Consider the following 11,987-nt stretch of genomic DNA (forward strand, 5'->3'; position numbering starts at 1 on the left):
ATTTAAATACATACAATCACACACTCATAGGGAATCTCAAACAAACCAAAACCACTAATAATTTTATTTAAAAAGGAAATAAAAATAGGTAGTTGTGATGCATGCCTTTAATTCCAGCACTCAGGAGGAAGAAGCAAGCAGATCCCCTAGTTCCAGGCCAGCCTGGTCTACAGAGCAAGTTCCAGGGCAGCCAGGGCTACACAGAGAAACCCTGCCTCAAAAAAAAAAGGAAAGGAAAGAAAAAGAAACTCAAGCTATAGCAAGTCAATGGGTTTCAATTTTCTTAAATCATATACATAAGTATTATTCAAAACAGTATTCTAAATTCTACTACTGAAGCCAGTTGACGGTGATGCATGCCTTTAATCCCAGCACTCTGGAGGCAGAGGCAGGCAGATGGATCTCTGTGAGTTTGAGGTCAGACTAGTCTACAGAGTGAGTACCAGGACAGCCAGGGCTACACAGAGAAACCATGTCTCAAAAAGACAAAACAAAACAATAACAAAAAAAAAATCTACTGTAGAAGCCTAGCATAGTGGTACACATCTCTAATATCAGCATTTGGGAGGCAGAAGCAAGTGGATTTCCATGAGAATGAGGCCAGCCTGGGCTACATAAGTAAGAAGACACTGTCCTTGAAAAAAGAAAAAAAAATCTAAAGTACACTATTGAAAAGAAGCAAAATACCTACGATCAGAAAAACATCTTTTTTCAGGTTCTGCAAATTAAGATTATTTTTTGTTGAGATTTAAGATTAACAACTAAATCTCACAAAAAGTTTAAATTGTACAATATTAGCGAAAATGTTTTTAAGACACAAACATTTAATGATAAAATTAAGTTACTGATAGGACTGATTTCATTTTCCTCTTGTACTTTTATTCCACTTGATATTCTTTAATGAATATAAACTACAGACACAAAAAGAAAAAAAACTAGCTTACTTTTGGATTTAAAAAAATGTAATTCATGTAACGTTAAGTATTCAATGTTGTCCCTAAAATTTCAGAGACAAAAGTACACCATATACAGAACATTTATCTAACTCGGATAAGAACAACAAGACAACATACAAAACCTATCCATTCTCCTCCCCTCTAGGGAAACAATCACAGACGTGAAGAACGCTGACAGGACACCTGCCTATGTACTTCCAGCTGTGACTCTGACACACTGCCCGCTGTGTTCTCACCTGGACAGCAGCGAGGCTCTGGAGCTGGGAGCTGCTGAGATGCTGCTGCTGAAGAGCAGCCGTGTGCAGCATCAAGTGCTGTTGCTGAGCCGCGTACATCTGCTGGAGGTACTGAGCAGCCGAGCTGGGGGGGCGATGCAATGCCTGTTGAATTACCTGTGATAAGGTAAGGACCCTATGTCAAACCAGCATCTCAATCTCTGTCTTTTCCCCCTTTGGTTTTGAGGTTTTATGCATGCTGAGCCTAGGCTCCACCATTGAAACTTCACATCAACCATCAGCTTAACCATAAACTTCAGGATAAAAAGTGCAGTTTAAGTTTTTACTATTTTAATACTCATTAAGCTTATTGAGACATTTACCTATTGTTACATATCACTAGGTTAAATTACCCATATCATTCACTTAAAATAGAATGGCAAAAATACATGAAATCTTAAAATCTCATTAGTAGTCAAAAAAATTACTAATTAAAGGGATATGTTAAGTTATACCTATAAGATGGACAAAGATCCAAAAGAATACTACTACTGACTACAAAAATAACCCTTCCTACACTAGTAGTAAGAATTTAAGTTTTAGAGGTTTTCTGAATACAACTTGGTAGATTTCAGGGCATATATAAAAAGGGCACTTTCACCATGCAGTCATTACCAACAGTACAGACAAACGCAATGACCACCAGCTACACGTCCAGCAAGTACATAAAAATGGCTGGAACAAAGAAGTAGGTTTAACTTTCAACTGAACTTGAATTTTAGTTTTAATAAATTGCTACAGGTATGCCTAGTGACTTCTCTATTATACAGTGCAGATACAGAGCTATATGATACAAAGTACCAATATATTTCAAGGTGAAGAAAATCACTGAGTAGGATACCATTTGGTCTTAAAATACTCAAGTAAATAACAAGGTAAATATGATAAAATTAGTGTCTGGTTTGAACTTTTCTACACATGTCTGAAAGTCCTTCAATTATATTAAATATTGTATAAAATTAAACAAGTATAAAAAGACTCAATAATTTTTTAATTTTTAAAAAATACCTGATTTTTTGTTTCCACATAGGACTAGTCTTAATCTTTGTTTTTTTTTTGTTTGTTTGTTTGTTTGGTTTTTTTTTTTTTTTTTGGTTTTTCGAGGCAGGGTTTCTCTGTTTAATCTTTGTTTTAAAACAGTATTTCTTTATTTGTGTACTGATGTACCATGGCATGTGTGCGTGAGGTCAGAGGATACTTGCAGAAGCTGGTTCTCTCCTTCCACCATGTGGACTCTAGGAATCAAACTCAGGCTGCTGGGCTCAAATACAAATGCCTTTATCTGCTGAGCCATCTCACCAGCTCCTGGGACTCTGGCAGAAGAATATTTTAACAACTACTGGAGCTGGGGACCCGGCTCAGTGAAGGACCTAAGTATGGCTCCCAACACCATGTGGTCGTTCACAACTGCTTATAACTGCAGTTCCAGAGCACCTGACACCATCTTTGGGTGGGAAATGGCACACACGTGGTTCACATATATACATGCAGGCAAACAGACACATTAAAAACATATATAGAGGGCTGGAGCGATGGCTCAACTGTCAAGAACACTTGCTCTTCCAAAGGACCCAGACTCAGTTCCCAGCACCCATGTGGTGGCTCTCAACCATCCACAGCTCCAGTTCTAGAGAACGGGACACCCTCTTCTGGCCTTCATGGGCACTTCATGCACTTGGTGAACATACACACATGCAGTCAAAACACTTACATAAATAAATCCAATCTTTTTAATAACATTGAGTAATTTTGTTAAAAATAAACTTATAAAAATCATTAATTACAGTGATTATTAATAGGTATAAAATCTGAGCACTCAAAGAGGTCAATCATTCTAAAAAGACAATAGAAAAGCCTCCTCCCATCTGTTCAAAAGGTAAGTCATACTGCCTCATCACACGCACTGTGACTCTGGACCAGCAGAGCTCCAATCTCAGCACTACAGCAGGGTTTCACAGCACCCATGGAGCAAAGGTACTATAACCCACAGGAAGTCAGGAGAGCTGACATAAAGCTATGAAGTCCTTTACTCAGATTTCCATGAATTACTGTTCATTTGTGTTCCTATTTCTCTCAAACTACACACTGTTCCTGTTACGAAGTCTTCTTAGATTCCTAGCTGAGTACTCATAGCCAAAGACCATGGACAAAACACTAAATGACCCAGACCTACAGTATTTCTCTTTGGTCATATAAATCCACATATGATCTTCTAATTCCATAACAAATTTCTACAAACTCACACTGAGTAACCAGTGAACAGGCAGCCTGATGCCCAGTTCTCTCAGTACCGCCGGTGTCAGCAGTCTACGCACCACAGACACCCAGCACTGAAACTGCAGGTTACAGCACAGCACACCATTCTTACTGTCTCTCTACAGAACCAGGGTAAAGAGAATCCACACGACGAAAACAGAAGATACTTAACTGGGTCAATGAACATGGCTTTGAAGACATCGTAGATGAGGTAACTAGTCTGTAATAACTAGAGTCTGAGCTTCCTGAGAGACCTATCAGTGCCTGCTCAGTAACATTTCATTCATGAATTTATCCAGTTTAAGTGAAAAATGAAAAAACAGCATAGTCAAATATCATACCATCTGTATGTTCTTCAATATAATATCCTTCCACATATCACTCACACAGAGAAAACAGAAGGTATTAAAAGCATACTGTGCATTCGAGTTTGAATTTCTGCGGTGCTGAGTAGGTCTAAAACTGTCCTCTATCTACCATGAAGGACAGAGCACAGGGAGGAGTGTAGCATAAACAATGAAGAAAGCAACTATTAAAGAACATTTTGATTCCCAGTACAAAACAAACAAACAAAAAACACACAACTTTAAAGAACGCAACTGAGAATCCTATAAAATGAAGGCAAGTAACATGGAAGCAGAAGCTGAAGTCAGAAAACCTACCAGCAATGTGAATTTGTAATTATTTAGCCTATTTGAAACTCTGGTGTTCCCATTTGTAAAATGCCTACTGTACAGAGGTCTGCTGAGGATTAAACAAAATAATCCACATAAGGAAAGCATTCATTAAATGCTTGGCACAAAAAGTTGTTCAACAGACAGACACTACTGTCATTTATTAGAAACTGTTCTAGATGCTTCATTTAATTCTCACAGTAACTGATAAAAGTACAGTGTTATCCTCATCTTACTGTTTCCTGGGGCTCAGGGAGACAATCACGTCTTTTGCCCAAGGACACACAGATATTAAGAAAAATGAAAACAGAGTTCAAACAAAGAACCCATCAGACTGCAACACTCGTGTCTTTTTTAAAACAATACTTTATTGTCTCTACTGGTATAAAGTTCAACTAAGTCAATTTTACTTTCTCAATTAAGTGACTACATAAAGATCTTCAAAATATTCTCTTCCCTCTCTACCAAGAGGCTGTAGAGCCGTCCTGCTTAGAGTTCTTACACCGCCTGGAAGTGAGACGTTCTCTCTAAATCACTGGTGGTCTCAAATATTAAATAAGTCAGAAAAGCAGCTATCCTAAACATCTTACACATAATATTTTCACTCTCACGGCAGCACATAAAGACATTCAATTATAATTTTCCTGACACATAATCTTTTTTTTTTAAAAAAAAACTACCTTTTCTCATTTTATATGCCAAATCCTTTTCCTACTCCTTCCCCTCCTCCTGCTCCTTCCACCTTCCCTCCCCTCTCACCCCCCCATCCCACTCCTCAGAGAGGGCAAGGCTTCCCACAGGGAGTCAACAAAGTCTAGCACATTGCTTTGAGGCAGGACCAAGGCCCTTCCCTGATGGAGGAAGGTCATTGGTTAAGTAATAAAGAAACTGCTTGGCTGGCCCTTATAGGTTAAAACATAGGTGGGAGGAGTAAACAGAACAGAATGCTGGGAGGAAGAGGAAGTGAGCTCAGACTTGACAGCTCTGCTCTCTGAAGCAGAGACGCCAGGCTCCTCTCTCCCAGGCAGCTCTGATCCAGGATGGACATAGGCTAGAATCTTCCCGGTAAGCGCACCTAGCAGTACTACACAGATGATAAGAAATGGGCTAAATTAATATGTGAGAATTAGCCTAGAAGAGGCTAGATAGAAATGGGCCAAGCAGTGTTTAAATGAATACAGTTTGTGTGTTGTTATTTCGGGGCATAAGCTAGCCAGGCGGCGGGGTGCTGGGGACTCAGCCCCGACGCTCGAATTACAACACTTCCCACCACATCTAGGCTGTACAAAGTATACATTCAAAGAGAATGGCTTTCCAAAAAGCTAGTACAAGCAGTAGGAATAAATCCTGGAGCCACTGCCAGTGGTCCCACAGTCTGCCCTAGTCATACAACTGTCACCCATACTCGGAGGGTCTAGTTTGGTCCTATACTGGCTCCCTCACTGCCTCACACATAATCTTATAAGATTCATATGGATAAATGTAAGGCCTCTCAATAGTACAATTATTAAATACCTTTATTGGTTTTTAAAAACTTAATATTATTTCTTTTCTTTTACTTGATTTTTGACAATACTAGAGAACAAACACAGATTAGCAAGCACTCAACCACTGAGCTGCATTCCCAGACTGAACTTTTGCAATTCTATCTTAGGATATGAATCAACACATACAACTGACTTAGGAACAAAACAGTACACCATCTTCAGTCTTAACCTCACCACGCATATAGCTGAAATACCTGAACAGCATGTCGGTCTGAACCACTGTAGACAGAGATCTGCGGTTGTTGCATTCGAGAGGAGGAAGTGGTGATAGTGGTGGTGGTAGTGCTACTGGCTGTTGTTGACACTGAAGATGTTCCAGAGTTTGGTTCGCTATCCATAGCTGCACTGTGATCCTTAAATCTGCAGACAACACAAAGGATCAGTACTGGTAAAAAGCACTATTTTATGAACTTTAATGAATACTCATTACAAACACAATTAGTTAAGAGTCTAAATGTCTTAATAAAGCTAGCACACAATCACCAAATAGAAGGGAAACGTACTTCTCCCGTACACAGAATAGTTGATAGTAATTATCTGCTAAACGGAATTCAAATGACTCAGAACAGTAACTGAGACCAAGGCTAGATTGAAGTTCATGTTTGTATTACTGAAAAAGGACAAATATGAGAGACAAGCGAGTAGACACAGGGTCCCAGTCCTAATCAAGAAGCTATCCGCAATTGACACCCATTGGCAATGGGAAAATAAATTTTCTCCCAAGAAGTCTCACTGGATATATCTATCAAGGCACACTTCAGGGCAGGTCCAATGCCCAGGAGAAGTCAGCCAATGCAAAATGAACTTTTATGGACCTTTTGCTTCATTTTGCTTTGTTTTGGCAATTTTTGTCTAGAATTGATCTTTTGGTTATTTATTTTGATTTTCGCTTTTGTGGGCCATTGGGGGGTATATATTTCTGGGTTTCTTTTTTCTTCCCATTCCCCAAGACAAGGTTTCTCTGAGTAGCCCTGGCTGTCCTCAAATTCAGAGATCTACCTGCCTCTGCCTCCCAAGTGCTGCTGGGATCAGGCACGTGCCACTACCATCCAGCTGTTTCTGGGGTTTTGCTTTTGTTTTTATGGTTGTTTTTTTTTTTAAAAAAAAGACTGAGAGGAAAAGAACAGAGCTGGGTAGGTAGGGAGATAGGGAGACTGGGAGGAATTGGAGAGGGAAAAAACATAATCAAAATATATTATATGAAAACATTTTTCAATAAAAAGGATAGATTTGAAGCCCAGAGGTGGTGGTGCACATCTTTAATCCCAGCTCTCAGGAGGCACAGAGGCAGGCAGATCTCTGCGAGTTCGAGGATATCCTGATCGTCAAACAGAGTTCCAGGACAGCCAGGGCTACACAGAACACAGAGAGACTCTGCCTCAAGAGAGAGAGAGAGACAGAGAGACAGAGAGAGACAGAGACAGAGAGAGACAGAGAGAGGACACAGATTTGATAGATTTGAAACCAAGCAATATTAGAGTTCTTTGCTTATTTATGCCTTCTTGGATGTCTACGGGGAAGATATGTGTCTGTGTGCTCCTGTACATGCATATGGGGAGTTATGAACAGTTCTAAGCCACAATGTGGGTGCAAGAATTGAACTCGGGTCCTATGCTAACTGCTGACCATCTCTCCATCCCTCAAAGTCATTCTTAGCTATACTTTAGAGAAGATTCCTAAGGACTTAAAATCACTAGTTTAACTGTAGGTGCCATACGGTTATTTAAAAAGTCTCAGGAAACCTGGTATGGTGGCACACACACATGTAATTCTAGCATTTAGGGAGGGTCATCCTTAGCTAAATATGGCCAACCTGGGCTACACAAGATCCTGACTCTTAAAAAGAAAAATAATTAAAGAATAAAAATTAAAAAGTTAGTGGGGCTGAAGAGATGGTACAATGGTTAAGACCACTAGTTGTTCTTGAAAAGAGCCTGGGTTGATGCTCAGCACCCACACAGAGGCTTATGAAACCCTCCAAAACTGAGTCCCTGGATCAGACGCCTTCTGCTGGCCTCTGAGGAGCCAGCCACAAACCATGGAGTAATGCAGAGACATATATGCAGGCAAAATACCCATACATTTAAACATTTCAAGTTAATTTTTTTACAGCTCTCAGTAGCTTTTTTTATTAGTCTACAAAATTGTCCTTACTAATTCTAGTACAGAGTTTAGCTTACTAACAGATTAGTCCACTGAAGGAAATGAAGTAGTCAATAAAAGCAACTTCTTTTTTGTTTGTTTGTTTTTGTTTTTCGAGACAGGGTTTCTCTGTAGCTTTGGTGCCTGTCCTGGCACTAGCTCTAGTAGACCAGGCTGACCTTGAACTCACAGAGATCCGCCTGCCTCTGCCTCCCAAGTGCTGGGATTAAAGGCGTGCGCCGCCACCACCACCCAGCTCAACTTCTTACACCTTTACAAAAATCTTTTTTCATGGATAATTGCTCTAAAATTTGGGGCGGTGGTAGAATACAACTCACTTTCCTATATACAGCTAGTAAAATACATATTTGTAGCAAACTTTATAATCTTTTCCCCCCAGTATTACAATCTTATGTCATTTATGCTATGGTGCAAAGTTTCACCTAACTAAATGTTTTAATAAACTTGAACCTCTGAGGTCAATCCCAAAGGCTTCCCATGTTGCTCCAAACTGAAACCCATCAGCTGTCACAGCAGGGTCAGAGCCCCACGGGAGGTTTTACTAGTTTCCCCTTTCCTTATCTGCTTTTTCTGCTGAGAAATAAAATTTAAACCAAGTGACATTCCCATCGTTGACAAGAATGTAACAAGGACATTGCTTGTCACTATGTAGCCCAGGCTGGCCTCAGTGAGACTCATTCTCCAGCCCACAACCCCTGAATTAACATCCACTTTACAGAAGGGAGGGAAAAACGGGGAGGCGTGATTTCTCACTACTTCTTTTATTGTAAGTTGAACCATACACTTTTATACTTCGCTGCTATTTTTTTTAATTGCCTTCTAATCAGCAAACCACAGTATCATCCGGCACCTGTTCAATATGACGCACAATCAGCGGTAAGGTAAAATCTTACTCCAACTACTCTCTGTCATGACACGTCTGCACCATGTACCAACGACATCAAAATCCCAGCCCAGACCCTGGTCTTTCAAAGTCTTATTCTGCTCAGCTGTGTCCTCAAGCCCAAACGCGATGGCAAGTAGTTCTGACTAACCAAAAATGGTCACAGAGAACCTAGACATTAATTCTAAACATTGGTGAGTGCAAATGACCAAAAATCATCGCGTTACGTTTCAAGGCCTGGTACAAAAGAACACTTTCGGTTAAGTGCTTGGGCTTGGCGTGGAAATACCTGCACCGTTCGGCTCTGTTCCCCCCCCCCCCCCCCCCAGGCCTACCCGGGAACCACTGAAGTTTCGAGTCGCTAACCTAGCATACCATCACAGCGCCACCCAAGAATGCGGCCCTCCAGGGAGGAGGCACGCCGCTGTAGCCCGAGCCCGGAGGGGCCCGCCAGGAAAGGCCCGGTGCCTCGGCCGCCGAGGCCGCAGCTGCCGCCCGCCCGGACGCCTCCCCGCGGTCCCCCGCCGTCCCCTGGCTCCGCGGTCGCGCCGCACGGACGGACGGACGGCTTCGGGCCGCAGGAGCCAGCGCGGAGGCCTGGCGGCGGCCGCCCAGCCCGACACACCTCGGCGGGGCCCGCGGCCAGGGTGACAGCCCAGGAAGAGCGCCCCAGGGCTCGCGTCCGGGGAGACCCCGCAGGCCCGGGCCCCCAGGGTGGCCGCACGGGTAGGGCCGCGCGGCAGCGGGGCCGGACCGCGCCATACGCACGCCCGAGGGGAGGCTGACCCGACCTGCCACCCTCCTCCTCCCCCGCCCAGGCTCCCCCACCACGCCGGGACTCTCGCGTCTCCTCAGCCCCGCACTGTCAGCTTCGGGGCCCTGAGAGCTCCCTCGGGGGGACGTGTCGCTGCCCTCCCTCGCCCCCCGGTTACGACATCAGTCACCAGCAAGTCACTCACTCCGCTTCCGCCATCTTCTCTCCTCCATCACTAACACGGCGTGCGCATGCGCCTCCCCTTCCCCTTGCCCGAGCCGAGGGGCGGGCTCCGAGCTGCCCAGGGGGCCCCTAAGGTCACGTGAGGCCAGCGAGTCGCTGTCTCCCTCCCACCTCAGCTCTCTGCGAAGTGGCCCGAGTCTCCCTACCGATGATCGATCGATAGCGGTCCTTCGCAGCCACCCGCTAGTTCTAGTCAGAATCTTTGCCAGAGGCCAGGGTCTGAGACTGAAATAGAAAAGTTCTGCTTAGCGCAGGAAATGTAGAAGTTGATCAAATACTTGCAAGAAGTCCTGGGTTCAATCCCCAGCACCGGTGGGGCGGGACCCGTGGAAAATGTAGGCAGGAGAAATTATAAAAATCCAAAGGCATACTAGGCTATATAGAAAGGCTAGTCTGGGCTATATGAAACGGGAGACCTTGCCTCAAAAAAAGAAAGCCAAAAATTGACTACAACTGTAAAATATTAAATATGTGTATCCGAAGTAGTCTTAATCTGCTGAGTGGATTTTGTAGACATCCGTACACTTACATCACCTGACTTCGCAGATCCGTGAAGCATGTAACAGATAGTTCTGTTCTTGACAGAAAAAGAAGCATTCTGATCATAAATAATATCTCGTGTTTGCTGGGATCAGTCAGGGTTGCTGTTGCTGTGAGGAAGGATCATACCCAAAGCACCTCGGGAGGAAAGGGTTGTTTTGGCTTACACTTCCATCACAGTTCACCGTCAAAGGAAATCAGGACAGGACAGGAACTCAAACATGGATTGGAACCTGGAGGCAGGAGTGGATACAGAGGTCCTGGAGGATGTTTGCTCAGCCTGCTTTCTTATAGGACCCGAGACCACCAGCCTACTCACAATGGACTGGACATGCATCATTAATTAAGAAAATGCCCAGCAGGCTTGCTACAGCCTGATCTTATGGAGGCATTTCCTCATTGGAGGCTCTCTCCCCTCAAATGACTCTAGCTTGTGTCAAGTTGACATAAAACTAGCCAGTACAACTGACCCCTTGTCAATCTGACACAGAAACATATATCACTTGGTAAGCCACAATCATTCCATTCTTTTTCTTGCCCAAGATCACACATAAAGACATCACAATAGAAAACTTTACAAACGTCAACAGTCCCATCCTACAGCCCTTAAACATTTAAATATTTAAAAATGTAGTCTCTTTTTAAAATCCAAAGTCTTTTCTAATCTAATTCTCTCAACAATAGGCTCCCATAAAATCGAAAATAAGTTAAATACTTCCTTACTTCAAGAAGAAAGAACCACGGATAAGTTACAATCAAATCAAACCAAAACCAAACTCCAACTGTGTAAATTCCTCAATGTCTGATGTCCAGAGTCCACTCACAATCTACTGAAGGGCTCAGGTCAAGTCTCTGGCTCCATGTTCTACAGCACACACAGCTAGGCTTCTAGTTCTAGCTGGCTCCAGGACTGTCGCTGGTTTTGGTGGTCATCTCATAGTACTGACACCCCCAAAATGCTGGGGTCCTCTGTGGCAACTGGGCTGCACTTTCCCCAATAGCCTCTCCTGTGTTGTCTTCATGGTACCAAGCCTCAACGTCCTTGTGTGACTCCTTTAACTGTTACTGTGGCTGCATTTTCACCAATGACTTCTCCTGGCCTCTCCTAGTGCCAAGCCCGAGCTGCTATTCCTGACCCCATCATGTCTTCAAAACCAGGACCACCTGGGTGACTTCTACACTACCAAAGTCAGCTGTCTGCAAGAGCTACAACCTTGGTCACCTCTGGAACGCAGCCTCTGTATGCTGGCTCTGAGGGAAAACTTCCCAGAAAATTTCACCTTAATGATGTGGCTCTCTTCTTAATCCTGCTAATTTCTCAGCACCAGGGGACTGCCGTCAATTGCCCCACTTCTTCAATGGTTCTGCTCTCTTGTTAGCCACGGCTGACTCTTCAGTTGACCAGAACCACCGATCCTTAATTCATATTGTGCAACAGCGACTCTCAAACTTCCCTCTGGAACTTCACAAGCTAGGAGGCCTCCAGCCTCTGCATTTCACACACATTCTTATCTTCCAAGGCCGCAGAACAGCTGCCAAGCTTTGAACACCCAATGGCAATCCTGGTACCAAAATCTCTATTAGTCAGGGTTCTCTAGATGAACAAATCTCATAGACTGAAACACACACACACACACACACACACACACACACACACACACCTCTCTAGAGATGGGGGGGGCGAGGAGAAAGGAGT

The 11,987-nt window shown here is 43.3% G+C and overlaps 1 protein-coding gene across 5 annotated transcripts in view; it reads right to left on the minus strand.

Annotated features, from left to right (window-relative positions):
- The window catches only part of Phc3 (polyhomeotic homolog 3), a 70,144-nt gene extending 60,359 nt beyond the window's left edge, over window positions 1-9,785 (minus strand). For all 5 annotated transcript variants that reach the window (XM_050129253.1, XM_050129252.1, XM_050129251.1 and 2 more), the window contains exons 1-3: window positions 9,714-9,785; window positions 5,903-6,068; window positions 1,193-1,348 (exon numbers count right to left, since the gene is read on the minus strand). In XM_050129253.1, coding sequence (XP_049985210.1) covers window positions 1,193-1,348; window positions 5,903-6,068; window positions 9,714-9,727 — 336 coding nt within the window. In that variant the 5' untranslated portion in view covers window positions 9,728-9,785. The remainder of the gene's footprint in view (window positions 1-1,192; window positions 1,349-5,902; window positions 6,069-9,713) is intronic.
- Between the last annotated feature and the right edge of the window lie 2,202 nt (window positions 9,786-11,987).

This window comes from Alexandromys fortis, unplaced genomic scaffold (genome assembly GCF_014885135.2).
Source record: "Alexandromys fortis isolate MF-2015 unplaced genomic scaffold, M_Fortis_MF-2015_v1.1 scaffold_300, whole genome shotgun sequence".
Lineage (NCBI taxonomy): Eukaryota > Metazoa > Chordata > Mammalia > Rodentia > Cricetidae > Alexandromys > Alexandromys fortis.